This window comes from Panthera onca, chromosome D2 (assembly GCF_046562875.1).
Source record: "Panthera onca isolate mPanOnc1 chromosome D2, mPanOnc1 haplotype 2, whole genome shotgun sequence".
In the NCBI taxonomy this organism is placed as follows: Eukaryota; Metazoa; Chordata; class Mammalia; order Carnivora; family Felidae; genus Panthera; species Panthera onca.
Window position 1 is genome coordinate 20,197,199 of NC_138349.1, and position 23,579 is coordinate 20,220,777.

Genomic DNA, 23,579 nt, shown 5'->3' on the forward strand with positions numbered 1-23,579 from the left:
ATCACCAGTGGCCTTATATGGTGGGCTAACAGGTTGGGATTTCACAAGTAGGTGTGGGTATGCTTAGACTGGTGTTTCCAGAAGATCAATCTGGGAGCCAAGTGTGGAAGATGAATCTCAGGGAAGGAACCCCATTCTTAGGGACTATTACATCAGGCTAGGAGAGAAAATGATGACAGCTTGGTCTGTATAGCACTAGGATGGAGAAAGGGAAATACATCCAAAAGACATTTGGGGGTCAAATTAGTCAAATGACTATAAGGGAAAGAAAGTAATTCTTCTAGCTGAAACTGGAAAAAAGTTAGTAAGCATCAGTGTCATAGAATACAAAAGAAGACAAAATCAGGCAAAAATATAAAATTTAAAAGATTTTAAAACTTCTATATAAATAGTTGATCGTTTTCTACCCATGAAGAGGCTATTTTAAGGGAAAAAATTACGTATTCCTTTTTTGTAAAAAATAAAATTTACCCTAATGGCTTTTCTGTTTATAAATTTTACCCTATTCATTTTGATGTGCTGGAGTAAATAATTACCAATTGTGCCAAAATTTTTTGGAAAATTTTTCAACGGAAGAAATACTTAATCTGTATATCTGAGTTGCTTATGCATAAGCAAGCTCTCCTATAGCATTATATATATATTTTATATATATATATATATATATATTAGCATTTATATATTAATTTCTCTACACACACACACACACACACACACACTCAGAAATCGATTTAAAACAAACATGACATCATCTGCAGGAAGTACCAAGACATTTTCTATTAGCTTTTAATGTTGGGAAAACAAAATGAGAAGGTGACATTGTTTCACAGTTTCTTTTTTTCTTTTTTGAGGAAAAACTATACCTTTTTTTTTTTTTAAGCTGAACCACTAGGAACATATATTACAACCTTGAAACACCAAATATTGGCTATGTTATCATTTCAAATAATAAATTGGTGAAAAAAAAATAATGAAATGATAAAGGGCAGAACACTGTTTACTGCAACGGCCACAGGCAAAAGTGTTATTTGGTAATGAGGGGGTGGCTGTCCATCTTTTGCTTTAAAGGAATCACAGCTCACCCGAGTTGCTTACTTTTTCTCCTTCAGCCTTCCTGTTGCCAAGGGATTGTCTCAATAGGGCTCTGTTATTTCAGGGGGCTAAATAAGCAATACTGAGTTTAGGCTTTCATTCCTTCTCTTCTATAAAAACCAGGTTTTTCCAAATTCAGTACCTAATAACTCTCTTAATTAAGAAGGCAACAGTTTCTCCTTCAATGTTCACTCCTGGATACTGGTACATAGTGCAATCAAAACCCCCTTTCCCTTCAAGGGAAAGTGTTACAGCAAGATTGTTCAGTTGTTCTGCTGCAGATAGGCTCAGGGCCCATCATGACAGCCAGTGAGAGGGGAGATCTGCTTCCCATACCCAGTGTAACATCCCTTCTCTTGTTTCTGCAGGGTCTCTTAGCTGAAAGATGTAATACGTATTTCAAGAAATGCATATCCACATCTTGATGGCCAGAAATAGATACCCACGAGGAACTGTTCAAAGTTCTTACCCAAACTACCTCTCCCACCTCCGCACCTTAAATCAACTTCATATATATAAAACAAAACATTGTATATAAAACAAAACCAAGCAAAACGAAGACCCAGGAAGCTTTTTTCCCTTCTAAATTAGCGACCTCATGGACTTTGCTTTACAGCTTATAGAAAATGATTTGGTGATCCTTCTGGTAAACAGGAGGTTGGCAACAACAGAAACATCTCTGCTTGTACTCCACCAGATCATAGGCAGGTTAGGGGAACCTAGCAACCTGTTTGTACCTGTATACTAAGAAGAATCTTGTACCTTAAAGCCTCTGGCTTGGTACAAGGGAGATCCCTAGTGCCAGTGCATGTGAAATTTAGGTTACCAAAAATTCTCCTGTGCTATCTCAGACCCAAATTTTAGCACCAGTTTTTTCCATTTCACTTTCTAGGGTTGAAACACAAAGGAACCAGTGTGTAGAGGCAAGTGACACATGCCTCAAACTTGCCTGCTATCCTTAATTTCTTCATAAACTTCAAAGACCAAAATTCATTTTGCTTTTTAAATGGATTCCTGCTGGAGCACTGGGTGGCTCAGTCGGTTAAGCCTCCCGCATCGGCTCAGGTCACCATCTGAGGATTCATGGATTCGAGTCCCATGTCGGGTTCTATGCTGACAGTTTGGAACCTAGAGCCTGCTTCAGATTCTGTGTCTCCCTCTTGCTCTCTGCCCCACCTCCACTCATGCTCTGTATCTCTCAAAAGTAAAATAAACATTTAAAAAAATTAAATGGATTACTGCTGTCAGCCTTGATGGCCAATTACAAAGACTTCAATTTCCCAGTGGATAAGAGATCTTCTCAGTCATGGTTGGGATGAGGTGCATGTGGTCATCCACATACTTGGTCACACAAGTCTCCAGCTGCCACTTCACCTGAAACCCTCTATTTCCTGCATCTATTGAATCTTTGGCTTTGTCACTGCAGTGCATGGTGCACTGGGCCAGGCAGCCCTGGAATTTCTTCAACTGGGTTTGAGCCAGAGGCGCATGGCAGCGCTCAATGCATTGGTGCACCTGCTGCATGGCCTCCCGACTATCCTCACAACAGCTGTACCAGAACATGAGCATCTTCTGGATGTTCTCTCTCTCCAGACTCTTCACCGCAGAGTCTACTGCCTTCTGCACCTGGAGCTGCTGCAGGTCTGCCATGGTGACCCTGCACTGCATCTCTCCAGAGGGTGCCCAGATGGACTCCGGCACTCGGGCCTGCCTGTTTCATAGTTTCTTTTTTTTTTTTTTTAATTTTTTAAACTTTTTTTTATTTATTTTTGAGACAGGGAGAGACAGAGCATGAACGGGGGAGGGTCAGAGAGAGAGGGAGACACAGAATCTGAAACAGGCTCCAGGCTCTGAGCTGTCAGCGCAGAGCCCGACGCGGGGCTCGAACTCACGGACCGCGAGATCATGACCTGAGCCGAAGTCGGCCGCTTAACCGACTGAGCCACCCAGGTGCCCCTGTTTCACAGTTTCTAATACAGGTAGCGTCTGTGGGAGAGGCAGCATCAGAGGGACCTAAAAATAAGGGTGATGCAGAGAAAGTAGGCCTTCTCCCCTGCTGTAGGTACTCTGGTGTGTGGCCCAGATTCCTCTTTCGGGACTGAGGTGCTCATTCACCCAGAATGAGGGAGTGTTGGTGGCTGACAGTGTCCAGCCGAATTATTTTTCTGCCCCCTTCACAGGGGCAGCCCACATGTATTGGCTGATCATTTGGGGTTGGGTAGGTATAAAGTCCCAAGGGGGTCTCTGAGGAGCCATCCAGCTCTGGAGCTCCTACAGGATGGGCTGCACACATGTGGCAGCTTCTTCTCCCTCCGCCCAGCCCTGCTCCTGTCACTCTCACAGGGGATGTTCCTAAAGGCACTCCCCAATAAACTTCTTGCAAAGAAATGTCAGAGTCCTTTTCCCAGGAATCTCAATGTACAGCATGTACCAGGACCACAAAAAGCCTTTCATGAGCACTCATTTCAGAGAATGAGAGTGTCACTGTAAATGTACGTATTAAATGTACTGTGTCCCAAGCAAAATGAGCCATACTCCCTACTCACGTTCTAGCTTATGTTCAAAAACTGACAACACAGAGATATCGTAAACAGCACACAAGTCATCTAAAGAACTTAGGTATAAAGTTATTTTACTGAAAGAATCGTAACAAGGACAAATAAAAACATGTTAAAATCAAGAACAGGAGTTGAGTCCAGATGACCAACAGTTCCTCGTCTGTTGGATACTATAGGCCATAACTTTTGTTTGTTTTGTTTTCTCTGGTTGTTTACCTCCCCTATCTCCTCCCCTGAAAAGCTGCCTCACGATGTCACTTCCCTAAGGCTCCATAACTGGAGGAAGCATGGGCGGGGGCGGGCTGTAATCAGACATCAAAAGATGCCTGTGTCCCCACTGCCACCTAATGGGTTCTTTGAGCATTGAGGCCTCCATTGTACAGTTCTTTGCAACTGCCGACACTATTATCAATAAAATGGTTAAATGTGACCGTATCAAACTATGTGCATTAGTTTTCATGGGGCAAAAATCTGGGGCTTATTTTGGCTTCTGGAAAGAAGTTGTGTTCACTGTCTCCTTTTTCCTCTTTACATTTGGGTACATATATCCCCGGCTACTCAGGTTGTCTGGTGTAAGTATCCTAAAAAAAAAAAAAAAAAAAAAAAAAAAAAAATGTTGCTCTATTATGCTCTATTATTCATTGTACAATAATAGTGATATGGAATGTTCCAGGCTGTTTCTGCAATAACTAAGTTATTTTCTAAGTTAAATAAATTTTCTAAGTTAAATAAATAGTCAACATGAACATGGGGGTGGGAAACACTCAGATAAAGAGGGTATTTTCAAGGGCTGTGATGCAGATGAATCCAATTAACTCCCGAGTTTAAAAGACCATCTTAAGACTACCTCTGGAGGCTGTTATATGAGAAAGCCAGATAGGGCCAAAAAAAAAAAAAAAAAAAAAAAGTTCCTATCACCACATCAGAGGGCAAGGCCCATTGGACTCTCTCCTGCATGTGGGGAAGTCAAAGTAATTCATTCTCATGCTTTCCTTCCTGGCCTTCAAAGAGCTCCTGTGACTGCTTCAGCCTCCACTGCCCACATCTTCCTGCTAGACCTTGACCCATAGGCTTTCTATGGCCTTTTGTTTCTGACAATCACATAAGCTTTTGTAATCTCTCATATTACTTCTAAGCTTGTTAAACTACTTCTAGCTCCTAGAGATCTTCTCAATCTGCTGAGATTCCCCCACCATTCCCTAAACACACACACACACACACACACACACACACACACACACACAGACAAAGATCACCTAAAACCATACTAGCTAGTTTACAAATACTTTTCTCTTTTTATTTTGAAAAATTTGAAACATACAGAAAAGTTGAAAGATTAGTACAATGAAGTCACATATCCTCCACAATAACCATTAACATCTTAACATCTAACACATTTTAATTCTTTCTTCCTGTCTCTATATATATTCATACACGTATACATATATGTGTGTACACACACACACACACACACACACAGTAGTCCCCCCTTATCTGCAGTTTCACTTTCCACGGTTTCAGTTACCCATGGTCAACTGCAGTCTACAAGCAGATAATCCTCTTCTGATGTACAGTCAGAAAGTCAATAGAAACCTGACACTATGTCACAACACCTACGTCATTCACCTCACTTCATCTCATTGCATAGGCATTTTATCATCTCACATCATCACAAGAAGGGTGAGTACAGTACAAGAAGATATTTTGAGAGAGAGAGACCACAGTCACATAACTTTTGTTACAGTGTATTGTTATAATATTGTTATAATTGTTCTATTTTATTATTTATTATTGTTAATCTCTTACTGTGCCTCATTTATAAATTAAACCTTATTATAAGTATGTTATGTATGGGAAAAAACACAGTATATATAGGGTTTGGCATTATTTATGGTTTCAGGCATCCTCTGGGGGTCTTGGAACATATTGCCCGTGGATAAGTGGCTACTACTGTGTAAATACACACAAGTATACATATATTCATGCACACACCCACATGATTTTATGAAATTCCATACAATTTTTTTTCGCTGAACCATTTAAAGATAAATTACAGATGTTATGGTATTTCATCCCTAAATATCTGAATGGGCCATTTTCCTAAGTAACCAAAGTAAATTTCACACTCAGTTAATAGTAATTCAATATCACCTAATACCCAGTCCATATTCAAATTTCCCAAAGTACCCTAAAATTTCTGTTATAGCTTTTTCAAACCAAGACCCAATCAAGATTTATCCATTGCATTTATTGTTAGGTCTTTTGTATCTTAATCTAGAACAGTTCCACACTCTTTTTAACGACACTGACCTTTTGAAGAATTTAGGCGTTTTCTTATGGAATGTCTCACATTCTGGATCCGATTCTTCCATCAGGGTCATTTTATCGGTTCCTCTAACTCCATATTTCCTGTAAATTGAAATTTGGGTCAAAAGGATTGATTATAGTCAGGTTAAGCATTTTTGGCAGACTTTTCATTGGTGATGCTGTTATTTCATGTTGCATCAAGTCAAGAGGACTATAAAGTCAGGTTGTCCCACCATTGGTCATGCTCAATGTGATCACTAGGTTAAGTTGGTGACTCCTGAATTTCCTTACTCTCCCTTTGTAATTAAGTAATCTATGGTGTGATATTCTGCCACTTTGCAAACATCCCCCTTTCTCCTACTTCTTTACAAGATGGGTTTTAGCTTCTATTGATGATCTTTGCCTCAATTATTGGGGACTGCACATAACGATTTTTCCAATTCTATTATTCCATCTATAGGTATTGGCCAGCATTCTCCTACAAAGAAAAAAGGCCCTTCCCTCACCCTTGATTCTGAGTATCACTCTAGACTTAGGGATTTTAATGTTTGTTTATTTTTGAGAGAGAGAGAGAGAGAGAGAGAGAGAGAGAGAGAGAACGTGAGTGGGAGAGGTGTATAGAGAGAGGGACACAGATCCAAAGCAGGCTCCAGGCTCTGAGTTGTCAGTACAGAGTCAGATGTGGGGCTTGAACTCACCAACCATGAGATCATGACCTGAGCCGAAGTCAGATGCTTAACCAACTGAGCCACCCAGGTGCCTGACTCAGGGATTCTAAAAATGCATTCAGTGCTCTGATAATCTATCACAGTCATTATTCTGTTTAGCCCAACTTGACTCACATTTGGCCACTGGAGTCAAATTGGGTTCTATGAGCTTTTGACGTGATCTTATTAGTTTTGGGATACTTCCTCGCTTTCTGGCAAGGTGCTCTAGGCTCACCTAAATACTTTTGTACTTTCTGTGCCTGAGACCTAAAAACAGCCATTTTTCCAAGGAATGCTGTCTCTTTATGGATAAATGTATCTAGATGTCAAGATATGGGCACTCTCCACTGGGAGAAATTATATCCCTTTTTTAAAAAATTAGTATTTTTAAAAGGTTTTTAAATTTTATTTTGAGAGAGAGAGAGAGAGAGTCAGACAGACTGGTAGAGATAGAATGAGCAGGGGAGGGGCAGAAAGAGAGAGAATCCCAAGCAGGCTCTGCACAGAGAGTGCAGAGCCTGACTTGGGGCTAGAACTCACGACCTGTGAGATCATGACCTGAGCTGAAATCAAGAGTTCAGCTCTAACTGACTGAGCCACCCAGGTACCCCTATGTATACTTCTAAGATGATATATATAATAGATATGTATAATATATATATAGATATATATAATATATACATATAATACATACTCCTAAGAAGTACTTACTAAGTACTTCTAAGAAGTACTTACTAAGTACTTCTAAGAAGTACTTATATACATATAATACATACTTCTAAGAAGATACATATAATAGATATGTATAATATATACATGACATATATAATATATATGTCATGTATATATAGATATATATATCAATATATCCATTATATATATATATATACATAATAGGCAAGCCAGTAGCTTGCCCTGCAGCAAATCTCCAGGCAAACATTCAAAACATCTATTATGACTAAAGAAGGCAAAGGGCACAAGCAGCTATTATGTCTATGTACATGTCTCTACTTCATCCCTTTAGGCATTTGTCAAGATAGTAAAAAATGTGAGCAAATCTGAGGCTACCTTTTGTCAGGGAGGGATGCAGTAAAAGCTAAGCTAAAGAATACAGTCTCTCAGTTAACCAACAGTTTGTTGCATACTCTTGTGCTCTGCAGTGGGTTGGTACATTTCCAAAGGCAGCTGCTATACTTTAATTTTCTTTAGTAGTGAAAGGAAATAGTTGTATATTCTAATGACAATTTGGAGTCTTCAAATGTTATCTACCTACTAAGTTTAAAAAAAAATTTTTTTTAAACGTTTTTATTTATTTTTGAGACAGAGAGAGACAGAGCATGAACGGGGGAGGGTCAGAGAGAGAGGGAGACACAGAATCTGAAATAGGCTCCAGGCTCTGAGCTGTCAGCACAGAGCCCGACGCGGGGCTCGAACTCACGGACCACGAGATCATGACCTGAGCCGAAGTCGGACGCCCAACCGACTGAGCCACCCAGGCGCCCCCTAAGTTTTTTTTAATATCTATTTTTTTAATGTCTATTTTGTCATCCCACGTGGGAGAGGGGCAGAGAGAGAGGAAGAGAGAATCCCAAGCAGATTTCCACACTGTCAGTGCGGAGCCTGATGAGGGGGCTCCAACTCACCAACCAAAAGTTCATGACCTAAGACGAAATCAAGAGTTGAACAATTAACCAGCTGAAATACCCAGGTGCTCCTACTTACTAGGTTTCAATAAAATAAATATCAGGTTTAAAGAACTAGAAGTTTTACAGACTTCAAGCTGTATTACAAAGCTGTAATCATCAAGACAGTATGGTACTGGCACAAGAATAGACACTCAGGTCAATGAAACAGAATAGAGAACCCAGAAACAGACCCACAAACATATGGCCAATTAATCTTCGACAAAGCAGGAAAGAATATCCAATGGAATAAAGACAGTCTCTTTAGCAAGTGGTGCTGGGAAAACTGGACAGCGACATGCAGAAAAATGAACCTGGACCACCTTCTTACACCATACACAAAAATAAACTCAAAATGGATGAAAGACCTAAATGTAAGACAGGAAGCCATCAAAATCCTCCAGGAGAAAGCAAAGACCTCTTTGACCTTGGCCGCAGCAACTTCTTACTCAACACGTTTCCGGAGGCAAGGGAAACAAAAGCAAAAATGAACTGTGGGGACCTCATCAAAATAAAAACTTCTGCACAGCAAAGGAAACAATCAGCAAAACTAAAAGGCAACCGACAGAATGGGAGAAGATATTTGTAAATGACATATCAGATAAAGGGTTGGAATCCAAAATCTGTAAAGAACTTCTCAAATTCAACACCCAAAAAACAAATCATCCAGTGAAGAAATGGACAAAAGACATGAATAGAACTTCTCCAAAGAATACATCCAGATGGCCAACTGACACATGAAAAAATGCTCAACATCACTCATCATCAGGGAAATACAAATCAAAACCACAATGAGATACCACCTCACACCTGTCAGAATGACTAACATTAACAATTCAAGCAACAACAGATGTTGGTGAGGATGCAGAGAAAACGGATCTCTTTTGCACTGCTGGTGGGAATGAAAACTGGTGCAGCCACTCAGGAAAACAGTATGGAGGTTCCTCAAAAAATTAAAAATAGAACCTACAACCCAGCAATTACACTACTAGGTATTTATCCAAGGGATACAGGTGTGCTGTTTTGAAGGGGCACATGCACCCCAATGTTTATAGCAGTACTATCAACAATAGCTAAAATATGGAAAGAGCCCAAATGTGCATAGACGGATGAATGGATAAAGAAGATGTGGTATATATATACACAAAGGAGTATTACTCGGCAATCAAAAAGAAAGAAATCTTGCCATTCACAACTATGTGGATGGAAGTAGAGGGTTAATATTACGCTAAGCGAAATTAGAGAAAGACAAATATCATAGGACTTCACTCATATGAGGACTTTAAGATACAAAACAGATGAACATAAGGGAAGGGAAGCAAAAATAATATAAAAACAGGGAGGAGGACAAAACCATAAGAGACTCTTTAATATGGAGAACAAACAGAGGGTTACTGGAGGGGTTGTAGGAGGGGGGATGGGCTAAATGGGTAAGGGGCATTAAGGAATCTACTCCTGAAATCATTGATGCACTATATGCTAACTTAGATATAAATTTAAAAAATAAGTTAAATAAAAATTAAAAAGAAAAAAATAAAGAACTAGAAGTTTTAGATACAGCTGTTTTTGAAGAATAAACATGATCAGATTTGAATGAGAACGTTAGATAAGGAAAGTAGATTTTCACACTTCAATTGAGATGGTAATTCTGAACCCTTATTTGAAGTATCACTCTTAGTCAAAGTTTATATTTGCTCCAGTTTTGTTTCTATTGAACCATTGTGAAAATTAAATGGGTACATGTAAAGTGCTTAGAATGACGCCTGGTACATACAACTGCTATCTCTTGGTGGGAACTAAAATTAAAACTATATTGCTCCCCCCGCCGAAATATAATCTATGTTGCACAGAGGAGGGAGAGATTAAAAACAATACTGAAAACAAAAGCTATCAAGATGATCCAGAAATCCATATAGGACCTTCTAATAAATACTTTCCTATTTTCTGATGGGGGGGGTGGTTTCCATTAAGAGTTCTCTTATTTGAGAGATTTTTACACAACTGTAAAGTTTACTTTATACTCTGGGAAGATCCTCCTGGCATTAGTTCTTAAAGTACACAATTAGAATAAAAGCAGTTGTTAAAACTACATTATATTTTAAACAAATTTCTATTATGTTAAGGAATTACATCCTTTCTCGTCTTCCCTCTTAATTCTAGCAACACACTGCTGCCCTCTGCAGCATTTTCAATTCTTACAAATTGCCACTCAATTATCACAAATCTAGTTTCCATCTCTATAAGGTTATCTGACTAAATAAGAGGGATAAATGTCTGTGTATGTAGAGAAGAAAAGAGAAGACCCCTTCAAAAAAGCAAGAAGGCATTAAAAGCAAGATGTCACAGTCCAAAAGAGCCCATCTGAGAGGAGGACCTTCTTGAACTGTCCAGCAAAAGACCCCAATTCGCCTGGGAAGGTTCCTTCCTGGCATTCATATAGCCTCTTTGTCACAGGATTTTCTTTTTAACTGGAAAAAAACAAACAAACGGTATACGTATGGAAAAAATTTTAAAAGGATAAACAGTAAAAAAGATAATCAGTGAAAATATTTGGCTTCCATTCCAAACATCTAGATAGGTTTATGTATCCGTCTAGAAAGAGTATATATTATTAGAAACATAGACAATGGGCATTTCTTTTTAAACATAAATGCAAGTATTCACATCATTCTGCTCATCATTTAAGGCTGTAACTTGGAGATTGTTCCCTATCAGGCGAGATTAACCTATATACAATTTACTTTATTAAAACCAAGTAGGTTGTAACAAAATAGGTTTTAAATAAATCAACCTCTTCTCCAACAGGTTCTGCTACAATTTAATTGGCTTTTGGTAAAGCGATGGCTGTCAAATTTGGGCTGACATTGGTATCACCTGGAGCGCTTGTTAAACTAGGCTGCTGAGCCACCTCGAGATTCTGATTCAGTAGGTGTGGGATGGGTGCTGAGAATTTGCATTTGTAATAAATTACCAGGAACTAGGTTGCCGGGACCACATTTTGCGAACCAACACTAGTATAAACGCTGCACTAAACGCCGTTCCTCCCAACTCCCAGCACCACTAGTCTAAGAAGGCACACGCGATTACTCCCTCGGGAACTTAAGGAATGGCCCAAAGGCACCAACTCCCACGAAAGGTAACGTCTCTCGACTCTCAGCAGAAATTGAGATAAGCCAGACCTACATCCGGCGCCTGGCGCAGCCCACCTACGCCATTTCCTTCCAACGAAGCTCCGCCCAGTCCGCGTCCCTAACGCCAGTAAGGCTGGGCCGCCCAGAGAACGCTGGGAATCGCGTGAGTAGGGCGACCTTTCGCGAGGCTTTCAACGTTCGCGAGATTTCACCCGCTTCTGTCTTTTCCTCCTTCCAGTCTCCAGCTTTTTTCCCCTCCCCCTCATCGCCGAGCAAGTTCTGTTTCAGATCTAGTCGCCCTGTTGTTGCCGCGGAGATTTTTTTTTTTCCTTTTGCTGCCGCCGCTGTCGCCGTCCCGACCCCTTCTTGCCGCCCTGCCCCCAACCCCACACAAGGTAACGAACCGGGTGAGGCAGACCGCAGGGCCTCGCTAGGCCTCGGCCTCTCTCGAGTTGAAGCGGAGGCCTGAGGCCGAGGAGTGGGCCGCCCTGGAGAGGCCTGGGCGCCGGCAGGGACGTTGGGAGCCCGGCCACCTCTCCCAGCCAGGGTTTTGGGCCCTGAGCTGCCCCGGGTGGGGCTCGGGCCTCGGTGTCGTGGCGGCGAACGAGGCTAACCCCGGAAACCCGTCGTCGGGTGGGGTGGGGACGCGGGAGGCCTCTTTAGGACGCCCTCGGCCGTTCTGTGCCGAGCGTGTTTGGGGTGGGGGGGGGGGGGTGTGAGGCTCTGGCCCCGCTGGGGTCCGCTCCGTTTGTGTTTTCGGTTTCCCTGGAGATTGTGTTTGCATGTCGAGGTCTGAAATAATGGACCAGTTGTGGCGGGCCCCGAGGTGTTGGGTGACTGGGAGGAGAGCAGGCAGGCTCGCCGTAGCCCCCTTGGAGCCCTTCCAAGCTTCCAGGCTGTTGTTGGACGGGAATCGTAAACACAGAGGAGGATCCTCGGAAACCCGGCGTGTTTGCTTTGTAAATCGAGAAAGGATTCTTTTATCTTACTTTCCGGAGAAGAATGAGCCAGATTTGGTGAAAGGCACGCTCCTTAGAATGCCTAACTGGGATAGTATTTGTGCGGTTTCTCTGATGGAGACGCTGCATCGACAGTATTTAAGTGACTTGGGTTTTTTTGGGGGGTTGGTTGGTTGGTTTGCTGTGGGGAAGAGGTTCTAAACACGCTAACTGAAGAGCTCGTGTACAGAGAATTTTTTATGTAGTTAATCCAAAAGCTATTTGTATTTTGTTCTGGAAGTTTTCTCTAGTGCTTCAAAATATTTTTGTCGGCAGTCTTTGACTCTTCCAACCGATTAGTGCTGCCCCCCCCCCTTTTTTTTTTGGTGAAGCTGTAACAACTCAGCCAAATACAGTGTCTTCCTTGTTAACACAAGTTTAAAAAATAGAAATTCTCCTTTTCCCTTTTATCTTAGCTCTTATTTTCTGTTTCTGTGTGGAACTTATCTGACAAGTTTATACTCTGCAGAATTCATTGCCTTGATGTTTGGGTTTGGCTCACAGCTTTTCTCAGAACTAAGTGTAAAGGTAATGGTGAGGAGCTGCAGCAATGACTTCTATGAAGGAGTTGGGAGCAAAACTGGTAAAGATTAAGTCAGGCAGACAGGGAAGTTATTTTTTATGGTGTTTTTTGTTCAGTTTTCACGGTCTTACCCTTTTTACTTTCTCTAGATGTCAGAGGATCTAGCAAAACAGCTGGCAAGCTACAAAGCTCAACTCCAGCAAGTTGAAGCTGCATTGTCTGGAAATGGAGAAAATGAAGATTTGCTGAAATTAAAGAAAGATTTACAAGTAAGTATCAGAGGACGCTAATAGTTATATTGTTTGAAAAAAAGTATTTGTGTTTTTCAGATGATTTCTTGTATAGAATCCAAAGAACAACTCGGAGTGTTTCTCCCGCTATCCTCCCTTGTGTGTAAACGTGTATATGCACATAGGTGTATATTGCTCACAGAAGTAGGGTTGCCGCTTCCTCAGTTGTATACAGCGAAATGAGTAAAGCATTGTTCTTTGTTGTGTAAATTTTATATGCTCATATAATTTTTTGAAAATCAGAGTTGATTTAACTTTACAGTGGAAAGTACTTTTATTTTTAAAGATCTGCAAAAGAAATTTAGTTCCAAAGGTAACTAAAAGGACAAAAATAATGTGGAATTAAAAATGTTAATTGTACTGGAATGAAAACAAATGTGGAAGAATTTTATAAATGACTAAAAAAATGAGAAAAATGTAATATGATTAGGGCTCTTTTTAATGTCACAAGGTTCTTGAACATGAAATAAGAGGGTATGTGCGTTTCAAAGCTAGCAGGTAAACATCTTATATTGAAAACATTATAAAAATATTTAAGGAGATACTTGTTTTCTGCATAAATGTTACATAATGCTTGAATTTAAGGGTAGATTTTACAGTGTAGTTGTTGGCGCTTGTTGAGGTTAAATTGATGTGGAAAGGATATCTTAATTTGTTTTGTCATGGAAGAGTTCCGTAGGTATGAAACTTGCTTTTTAAAATTTGCACTGGGGTTTCAAGACAGACAAAACCATTATAGTAAATATCTGTTGTTTTTTAGAACATTATGTTAATTAATAAAAATACTGTATGTATGTACATGTGTATTCATTTTAAAAAATTTTGAGAACTTAAAATTTTGAACCTGATTATTTTGAAAATTTTAAAAGGTATTTTGGTTAGATGGTCTTTACTGATTCAGTACAAAACTTGAATCATCTTTATCCTATCTAAATTCTTTCCCTCCCTTTATCATCCTCTTGCCCATTAAAATTAATATTTTAGGGATATTAGAACTGCAAATGAATGAAACTTATTTGAAATGGTGTCCAGATACAGGACTTTGAAAGGATTTATCTGGACATAATTAAAATGAGTTGAATATTTTCAGGTTTAAATTGTAGATTTAGGATAAACTTGCCTGAGTTGCAATAGTATGTGGTTTTTAAAAACACAGAAAACAAGACCCATCTTCAGTATGTAGAAGTCAGGCCACTGAATTTCAGAGTGCCAGTCAATAATAAAAAGATGTTTTGGGAGCAGTTTCTCCCATTCCTAGGCCAGCTTTCTGCTTGCTTCAAAGAAGAATCCTGGCATGCATCTTGTTTTACCAACTTAAAAGCAGTCCTTTTTTTCTTTGAAGAAAATAAACTATTGTCAATATTGTGTGTATTGCTTCCTGGGCAGTTGGAGGAGGGATATATGTGGAGCTGGTGGAGGGGGAGTTGGGAGTGAAGGTTGAAACAACATTATTGTGAGGTCTTTTTAATGTTTCTGGAATGAATTGTCAGGGTCCAGGCAGAATTGCCTTGCTATGACATGATCTATAGTGGAAGTATTATAGGGAGAGAGACCATTGTGGTAGGCATTGTGGTAAGCACATAAATGGCTTATGTAGGGTTCAGTTAGTAATGGTTATTTATCCGTAAAATACCCATTTAGAACAGCACTGTTTACAGTAGAACTTTCTGTGATGATGGAAACGTTCTATATCTACTGTAGTACTGGAGCCACTAGGGACAATTAAATATTTGAACTGTAGCTAGGATAGCTGAAGAACTGAATTCTTAATTTTATTTTAGTAGCCACATGTGAGTACCATATTGGCTAGCACAGATTTAGAAGCTTAAGTTCTAAAACTTCAGATAGTAGTAATATAGTACATTTTTCCTGTCCAGATGTGATCACGATTTCTTTTGCTCTTATTTTGTCATGAAAACAAATTTTTCATTTTGGTTTACTAGATACAGGTCTGTTTTGAACTGAAAATTACTCAGAGATGGAAGGCGTCATTGAAGATTAAAGTTCTGAAAAGTGTTTACATATCTGCTTCCACCTAGTAATTGTCTCCACTGACTATAGTTATAGCTCCTGTTTTGTCGTGGGTTTTTTAAAAATAATTTTCCTTTCTTTCTCTTCTCTATTTTCTGGGATATCCCATACCTCATACCTTGGATATTTAATTCTGCCTTTTATATTTGCTGAAAAGTTGTTCAGACTGATGACTGAGTTTGTGGCCTTCTTTATTTTGTCTTTAGTGGAATGTCTTTATCCTGGTTTTGAATTTGTTTCCCCTTTCATTTATGACAAAGTGCTTTCCTACATTTTTTCATTGACTTCATTTTGCCAGTAAGGCTTCCACATTTATATGTACTGTCTTTCATATAGAATACAGTTACTCAGCAGGCAGCACATTAATCTACTGAAGTCCTAATTGCCTTTTTTCACTTAAAAAAGTAGGTATAGTAAAATCTAGGCTAGCTTTTACTAGCTCCCGAGGCAGTCTGTGATAATCACAAAAATAGTCAATTTATTAGGCTGTTTTGCTGAATAAACTGGTTCTAAAGGAGGCAGGGGTCAAGTCACTTGTCTCATATATTACAGTGGCTCTCTGCATCCCCGAAACGCCTTCCTTCAGTAAGCAGAGTGCTTGAGTGCACCCTTTGACCTGCTGATATGTAGATCACAACATCTGATGCTTCCTGGAATTGCCGATTACTGTAACTGCTGCCCATCTGTCGATGAAGGAGCAGTTTCAGAACTCAGACTTGGGGGAGGAAAAGTAATTAATGGTATGTACCTTTAAGAACCCCCTCATACATAAAATAGTTTCTCTAATACTTTGGTCCATATGCACATGTAAAGAAAACATTGAAAGGGTCTTCATAGTTTGTTGGGAGGGGTATGTAAAACATGGCAAAATGAAAGGACAACTAGGGATAAGCCCTGGATTTTTTTTTAAAGTGTCACTTCAGTGCAGGGCTCTGAAAATTATTGTAACATGCACAGCTTTTCAGGACCCTTTGGTGAAACTGTAATTTCCTTAGGAAAATAAAATGGCAAGATGCTCTGTCTTAAGAGAGGTAGAATCTAAATCAGAGACCTACAAATGCAGAAATCATGTTTGTGTTTTAGTTAAGTGGAATTATTTAGTGATAAGGATTGTATTGGCTCTTGAGTCAAGGATTATATTCCTGGCCTTAATAGTAATTGATTAAAAACAAGACTGGACAGTTTATTCTTCTTTGTATGGTACCTGATCTATTTATTTGGAAATTCTTTGCCTTATTTGCAAAGGATTATCTAATTAAAAGGCATTTGAATGGCTATTTGGTACCTAATAAAATGTCATTTAAGATACTGTACTGAATTTTTAATTCAAATCTGAGTTAGCCTAGTTTTTCTATTTACAAAACAGGCCTTTCTCCAAGGGCTTACTCCCCCCCCCCCTTTTTTTTGAAGGCTCAAATATTAGTTTTTCAGAAATAGCCAGGAAGATTTAGAATCTTTAGGAAAGAGGTAATATATAACTTCTTGGCTACTGAACCAGAGCTACTATTATAAAACTTCAGTGGGAGACATAAACTCAGTATAGAGTTTAACTTTGCTACTTTTTCTCCCAAAACACTGTGATGTTTTAAGGTATTTTATATGCAACAGTGGGGGAACAGGTATGTAAGTTTTTAAAATAAATCATATAAGGTAATACATAACCTAGATCTTCATTGGAGTGAAAAAAGCAGATAGGTAGCAAAATCTGGCCATTTGTACTGTATCTTTTAAGTTTTTTAACTAACCCTACCAAACACCCTTGAATGAAGCCAATAAGTGTAAGCCTGAAATAGAGAAAACATTTGCCACACAGGCAGGTATTGCCTGCCTATGTGTGTTACATTTATTTTTTCCTTTTAAATGAAGCTGTGCTAATGTGCTTTTTAGAATATTTTAAATCTGACCTGGTAATTTGCTTATCTGGATGGGGTAAGTTTTATAATAAGTGACTAGGAAGACTACTGGCTTTTTCTATATGCCTATAATACTTTAGTAGAAATATGTATTACTAATAAGGTTGCTTCAAGTGTTTTGGGTTTGGTTTTTTTTTTTTTTTGATGGGGGTGGGGAACATGTTGGCTAGAGAGTTAATACTACTGCCAATAATGCCCTGTAAAACAATCCAGTTGCATGAAATACATGTGAAAAAGATAGAAGATAAAAGTGATCTTGAATCTAGTTCAGTCCCTCATAATTGATTGTTTCTCATATTAGATGTCTTTAGCTAAAATAGGCACTTAGAAATAATGCCATGGTAGGGGCACCTTGCTGGCTTAGTCAGTAGAACAAGCGACTCCTGATAATAGGGTCAGGAGTTCAAACCCCATGTTGGGTGTAGAGCTTACTTAAAAAAAGAAAGAGAAAGAGAGAGGAAGAAAGAAAGGAAGAATGGTATAAGCTCAAGTCTGCCGCTTTCTGTTAGTTTTTGAGGTTAATTGAAAGGCAACTGTGGGTTTAAATCCCAGTTCCACCACTGTATAAAATATTGTATCTTAGTTTCTACATGAGGATAATCGTAGTACCTACATCATAGTATCGTTACGAACTGCAAGTAGATTTATGTAGTGTACTTAATAAGTGCTTTATGGTGGAGAGCTAAAGTCATCAAAATAAAAACCTGTTGAAAGGTGATAAGCAAATTATAAAAATAATGCTATGGTTTTTGTTTTTTCTTTTTAGGAAGTTATAGAACTAACCAAAGACCTTCTGTCAACTCAGCCTTCTGAAACTCTTGCAAGTTCAGACAGTTTTGCTTCTACTCAGCCCACTCATTCATGGAAAGTAGGAGACAAGTGTATGGCAATCTGGAGTGAAGATGGACAGTAAGTGTAGAAAAAAACTCTAACTATAACATGAAATAATAAAATACAATGGTAAGAAGTTTTTATTCAGTTTGAACTACCCTGTTTTAATCTTTCTGTATAGCCAATATGATTTGTAAAGTCAATTTGATTCTTGGGTGGTTACCACTATAATACAGTTTAGTTTTTAGCTTTAGAATAAATTTTGGGGCAGTGGTGGGCTTGGATCCTAAAGGACAGAAAAATCAAAGCAGAGGAAAATGAATGGATAGTTAAAAAATAATCCTCATTTCTTCCTCAGATTGAAAATTGAGTGAATGGTTGGCTATCTTAGACTTACGTGAAGCACATACACTGAAGTTATTCCTATACAAAATATCTTTTCTCAAAGAGATAGACTAAAGCACATTTAATAGACATGTAGGAGACTTTCCTGACAATATTTTGATTAGGAACCCCTTTTTTTTTTGATAGTAGATGGCTAACTCCAACTACTGTTTGTATTATCTTTACCAAAGAGCCAACTGATTACAGAAGTTCCATTTTAGACACATGTAATAGTTGAATCACTGCAGTGTAAGTCTTATAGGTTGAGTACTAAACCTTTACTCACCTGCTTACAGTCATGATATCTTTACAGGTGTTATGAAGCCGAGATTGAGGAGATAGATGAAGAAAATGGCACCGCTGCAATCACCTTTGCTGGCTATGGCAATGCTGAAGTGACTCCACTGTTGAACCTCAAACCTGTAGAAGAAGGAAGGAAGGCAAAGGAGGACAGTGGCAACAAGCCCATGTCAAAGTAAGTGACTTTGACTTTAGCAGTTTAAATGTAATCTTCCCCATTTTGGTATTTGAGGTAGTCTGTGGAATTCACACAGGCTAGATTAGGGTGAGAATGTTAAAATACTCCTTATCGTTGTTTTGAAGATTAACTGTATAGGGTCAGCATTGTATGTGTATACCTAGGTAAAGTGAAGACATTTTGGTTCCCACTTAGGCGTTCAGTAAACATTTATTAAGAAGATAATATGTACCTCTCACTGAACCATGTGCTGGAGTTATACCATAGTGAAGACAACCAACCAACTTGGACCTTGTCCTGATTGAGTTTATAGTCTAGAGAAGAAAACACAAAATTAAAGGAGAATTTTAATAGTAAATTATAGAAGTTACTACGGGAACATAATGGGTACTTTAAGGGAACAGAGGAAAGATACCTAAACTGTACTTTAGTCATCAGGGCAAATTTCTTTGAGAAAATGACATCTAAACTGAGATTTGAAAAGAAAAGGAGTTAGCTAGGTAATGAACTTGAAGGTATGACCTTGGGCAAACTTTTTAACTTCTTTCCTCATTTGTAAAACAGGGTTGATAATATCTACTTTGTAGGGTTCTAAGGATTAAGTGTTAGCATTAATAAAGCATGTGGTACAGTTCTTGATAATGTAGTAAGAGTTTAGTAAATGTTTACTTAAAGAAAACAAGGTGGGAACATAGAGGTAACGGAAACAAATTCCTGTAGTGAAAATAGGGCTTGAAGATGGGTGGTTTGACAAGAGCTTAGAGGTTGAGGCCAAATCACAAAGAGCTTGACAGCCACTGATGTATTTCAAATAGAGGAGATAATATCATAGTTGAGCTTTCAAATAATCCCTGACAGCCGAGGGAAAGCAGCTAGTGCAGTGATCAGGTGTGAGGTAATGGTGTCCTGAACTCAGCAGCAGTGGGAGGATAGAGAAGTGTATGGCTTGACCTGTATATGAGGTAGAATTAACATTTTAATAAACTTACACACATTTTCCACAGTTTTCTCTTTCTGGATTTTTCAACAGTTTTGTTGTTTTAAGTAGGCTCCATGACCAGCATGGAGCAACGTGAGGCTTGAACTCAGGGCCCTGAAATTTAAGACCTGGGTTGGACACTTAACTAACTGAGCCACCCAGGCGCCCCTCAAGACTTTAAAAAGTTGCTACATAAGTAAATATATTTGATCTTGGGGAAACTAGATCACCTAAGTATCCCAATAAGAAAATCAGACTGTAGGGGCGCCTGGGTGGCTCATTCAGTTAAACGTACGACTTCAGCTTAGGTCATGATCTTGCGGTTTGTGGGTTCGAGCCCTGCATCGGCCTCTGTGCTGACAGCTCAGAGCCTGGAGCCTGCTTGGGTTGCTGTCTCTCTCTGCCCCTTCCCCACTCGTACTCTTTTCTCTCTCTCCCAAAAATAAACAAACATTAAAAAAAAGTAAAAAATTAGACTGTAGAACAATGTAACATCGCTCTATTTTTAGTCTTTGACATCTGTGTAAAAAAGCCACCCTTAGCTTCATAGTGATGATTACATGATACAAAGACCTCTAGATTGTATTGCCTCTTTTTTAAAGACCTCATCATCCTGTTGGTGAGAAGTCAGTATGTAAACTGAGCAGAAATTATTGAGAGAGCTTTAGGCTCTGATCCTAGATAGAGGAGTGTTTTTGAAAACCCCAGTTTTTGTTTTTAAGAATTTTAAGCTGTCATTTTCCTTTGTTCTGTACTCTCCTAGTCTAGATGAAATAGTTTTATCTGCATTGCATCTCTTTATATAGTTTTGCAAAATGCAGCATAAACTTGCTATCCATTTAGAAAAGGATAAAGGTTTAGACCTCTATTAACATTAAAACTCATTCTAAAACACATCTGGGAAAAGTGATGTAAATTTCAGAAAGTCCGAGTTTAAATATTTGATTTGAATGGGTAATAGATTATAGATATGGTTTGAAAGCTTCCAAGGATGCTGTGTATCTCAAATAACCTTACGTAGTTAGGTTACTGGGTGATTGGCACTGTTGATGTTTAGTGCTTCTATTCATGGAATGTGTAGGTTTATTATGGGTTTTTGTTGTTGTTGTTACTGTTGTTCTGGGGTTTTGTTTTTGTTTTTTGCACTGCTAAATATCTCTAAAGAAATCATCTATTAAATCTTAAGAGTTGACATTTAGCTGTTATATCCACACAGAAAAGAAATGATTGCCCAGCAGCGTGAATATAAAAAGAAGAAAGCTTTGAAAAAAGCACAGAGAATAAAAGAACTTGAGCAGGAAAGAGAGGACCAGAAGGTGAAATGGCAACAGTTTAACAATAGAGCCTATTCTAAAAACAAAAAAGGCCAGGTTAGTAAACCCTTTCATCATACTTCATAAACTTGAAAAGTGTAACTATCATTAAAATAACTTTAAAATGAAAAAGGTGGCGGGGGGGGGGGGGGGGGTGCACCTGGGGTGGCTCAGTCAGTTAAGCATCCAACTTTGGCTCAGGTAATGATCTCACAGTTTGTGGGTTCGAGCCCTGCGTCAGGCTGTGTGCTGACAGCTTGGAGCCTGGAGCCTGCTTCAGATTCTGTCTCCCTCTCTCTCTCTCTCCCCCCCACTCATGCTCTGTCTCTCTCTCTCAAAAATAAATAAACATTAAAAAATAAATGAAAAAATGTGGTACATAGGTTCAAAAGATCATAGCTGGGTCTTGTTATCATCATCCTCTTCAATCTTCCATTTGGCTTATTGCAATATATCTCCATTAGCCATGGTCTCTGCAATAGAAACACTATGAGAGAGTTTATATCAGGAATTACAAAAGATCTAGATTGTTTACCCTTGTATAAATTAAAATTTGAAAAACTGTTTGGTACCTAACATACCCTTAGAGGGAGTGTGGTGAATCCTACCTGTTTGTTAACCTGCTTTATATGCTGGGGATCTCTGGTAGATTTTATTTAAAAGAGCACTCCAGTTCTCTTGATGTAGTTAAGTGTATCATAGAAATTTTGTTCCCCCAAAACTAATCAAAATGGTTTCTGTTTTATTTCCACTAGGTTAAAAGGAGTATTTTTGCTTCACCTGAGAGTGTAACAGGCAAAGTTGGAGTAGGAACTTGTGGAATTGCTGATAAACCTATGACACAATATCAAGATACCTCTAAATACAATGTCAGGCATTTGATGCCTCAATAATCAGAAAAACTGTTGGATTTCATCTCTGCAGGGCTTTACATTTACCTTTTTATCCTTATATTTTTCTAAAGGTAAATTATTTGTTAGATGAGTAAGGAAGATACCATTGTCGTCCTTGTTTGACTTCAATAGAATGAAACTTGAAGAAATTGCATTTGATAACTGCTATTCATTTAACTTTTGTTACTACTACCACAGTTTCCTCAAAGTTTGTTGAATAAAGCAACTTTTCTAGATAGATGCTGCATAAATACAGCACTTAGATGAATTGTTGATCTTCCTAATATCAGGCCCTTACTTAATGGATGGTGTATACATTTTGTGAAGTCCTAACTTGGAATACTCAGATCTTTGAACTTGCCACATATTGTAGCAATTCACTGGAACATCAAGGCAAAATACCAACCTGTTAAAGAGCTCTTTTATCTTCAATGTAAACCTAGCTATTGCCTAATTAAGCCTAGAAATATGTTAATTTGTAAATGGCAAACATTGTTTTGAGGTTTTTCCTTCAATAATTTGTTTGCTAAGCCTATTAGGCTATCTCTAAAATTGATTCAGCTTTTACATTCTTTCCACTGAGTTTTAATTTTATGTAATAAGAAACCATGTTTAGGACCTGCTACCTTTTCTAAGGTGGTGTTTTTTTTTTTTTTAATGTTTGCTCTTTTCCTGTGTTGATTTTTCCCTTATGGTAGTGGTACCATTTTTTGGATGTGTAATGTTTATATAAGAAAACAAAAAGCTGATGTATAGCCCTGTATACAGTGTAGATACTATTTTTGTAAAAAAACAAAAAACAAAAAAACCAAGGCTAAATTAATGAACAAGAATACTGAATGTTTCATCATTAAAAATTTACTGTATTTCTTGTGCATTAATCTGACCATAATTTCCCTGTATATTATGTTCATGTAGCTGAGTTTGTAATTTTTGTTAACTAGATCAAGTTGTCAGCATTTGTTGGTTTAAGTGAACATCACAGTTATCCTGAGTTGAGTTTAAGCCAAATAATATGCATAGTAAAATGTCTTCCTATTACTGGAAGATGGTGATTTTTAGGATATGTGTTAATTTCAGTTTTTTGTATGTTTAACTTTTATTAAATAAAGTGTTTTTAAAATCTCCAGGATGTGTTAACAGAAGGGTGGTGAAGTCCTAGCTGGCAGCTTTGATCTAGTGATTAAGCTTCAGTGTACATGCATTCATCATTTCCACAGAAAAGAGAATATTGAGTGTGTGATAAAGGTTTCAATAAATCCTTATGTACTTCTTCCATTAGATATAAGAAATTGGATCCTAAAGGACAAACTATTTTTATTTTAAGGGTTTGTGCTGTGTATAGAGGTGTTTGTAAATTTTTGGTAAGGGGGAAAATAAAAATTTTAATTTAATGAATTTTAATTATTTTGGCAAATTGAAACTTAAGAGGACAGTGGTGAGAAGTAGAATTATTTATATTGCCCCTT

At 38.4% G+C, this 23,579-nt stretch overlaps 2 protein-coding genes across 10 annotated transcripts in view; one reads left to right on the forward strand and one right to left on the reverse strand.

Moving 5' to 3' along the window:
- Positions 1–13,148, reverse strand: part of LOC132684919 (protein FAM136A-like) — a 36,655-nt gene extending 23,507 nt beyond the window's left edge. Inside the window, exons 1-3 of one of the 7 annotated variants that reach the window (XM_060641532.3) lie at positions 11,318–11,519; positions 10,721–10,814; positions 5,961–6,059 (exon numbers count right to left, since the gene is read on the reverse strand). In XM_060641532.3, coding sequence (XP_060497515.1) covers positions 5,961–6,059; positions 10,721–10,782 — 161 coding nt within the window. In that variant the 5' untranslated portion in view covers positions 10,783–10,814; positions 11,318–11,519. The other 6 variants (XM_060641534.3, XM_078434820.2, XM_078434822.2 and 3 more) reach the window with 6 other exon arrangements.
- SMNDC1 (survival motor neuron domain containing 1) lies at positions 11,616–23,237 on the forward strand. Of its 3 annotated transcripts, none has more exons than XM_060641530.3 (6): positions 11,616–11,640; positions 13,148–13,267; positions 17,999–18,141; positions 18,761–18,922; positions 21,121–21,274; positions 21,973–23,237. In XM_060641530.3, the coding sequence occupies exons 2-6, from the start codon at positions 13,148–13,150 to the stop codon at positions 22,108–22,110; spliced, it is 717 nt and encodes a 238-aa protein (XP_060497513.1). In that variant the 5' UTR covers positions 11,616–11,640; the 3' UTR covers positions 22,111–23,237. The 3 variants fall into 3 exon arrangements, with proteins under 3 accessions (XP_060497513.1, XP_060497512.1, XP_060497514.1); XM_060641529.3 differs by lacking the exon at positions 11,616–11,640 and adding an exon at positions 11,716–11,872; XM_060641531.3 differs by lacking the exon at positions 11,616–11,640 and adding an exon at positions 15,872–16,059 and having other exon boundaries at positions 13,154–13,267.
- The last annotated feature ends 342 nt before the right edge of the window (positions 23,238–23,579 follow it).

Coding starts and splice junctions, on each gene's coding strand:
- SMNDC1 (XM_060641530.3), top strand. CDS start 13,148: ATGTCAGAGGATCTAGCAAAACAGCTGGCAAGCTACAAAGCTCAACTC. Junction 13,268..17,998: donor AATTAAAGAAAGATTTACAA/GTAAGTATCAGA, acceptor TTTTCTTTTTAG/GAAGTTATAGAACTAACCAA. Junction 21,275..21,972: donor CTAAAAACAAAAAAGGCCAG/GTTAGTAAACCC, acceptor TATTTCCACTAG/GTTAAAAGGAGTATTTTTGC.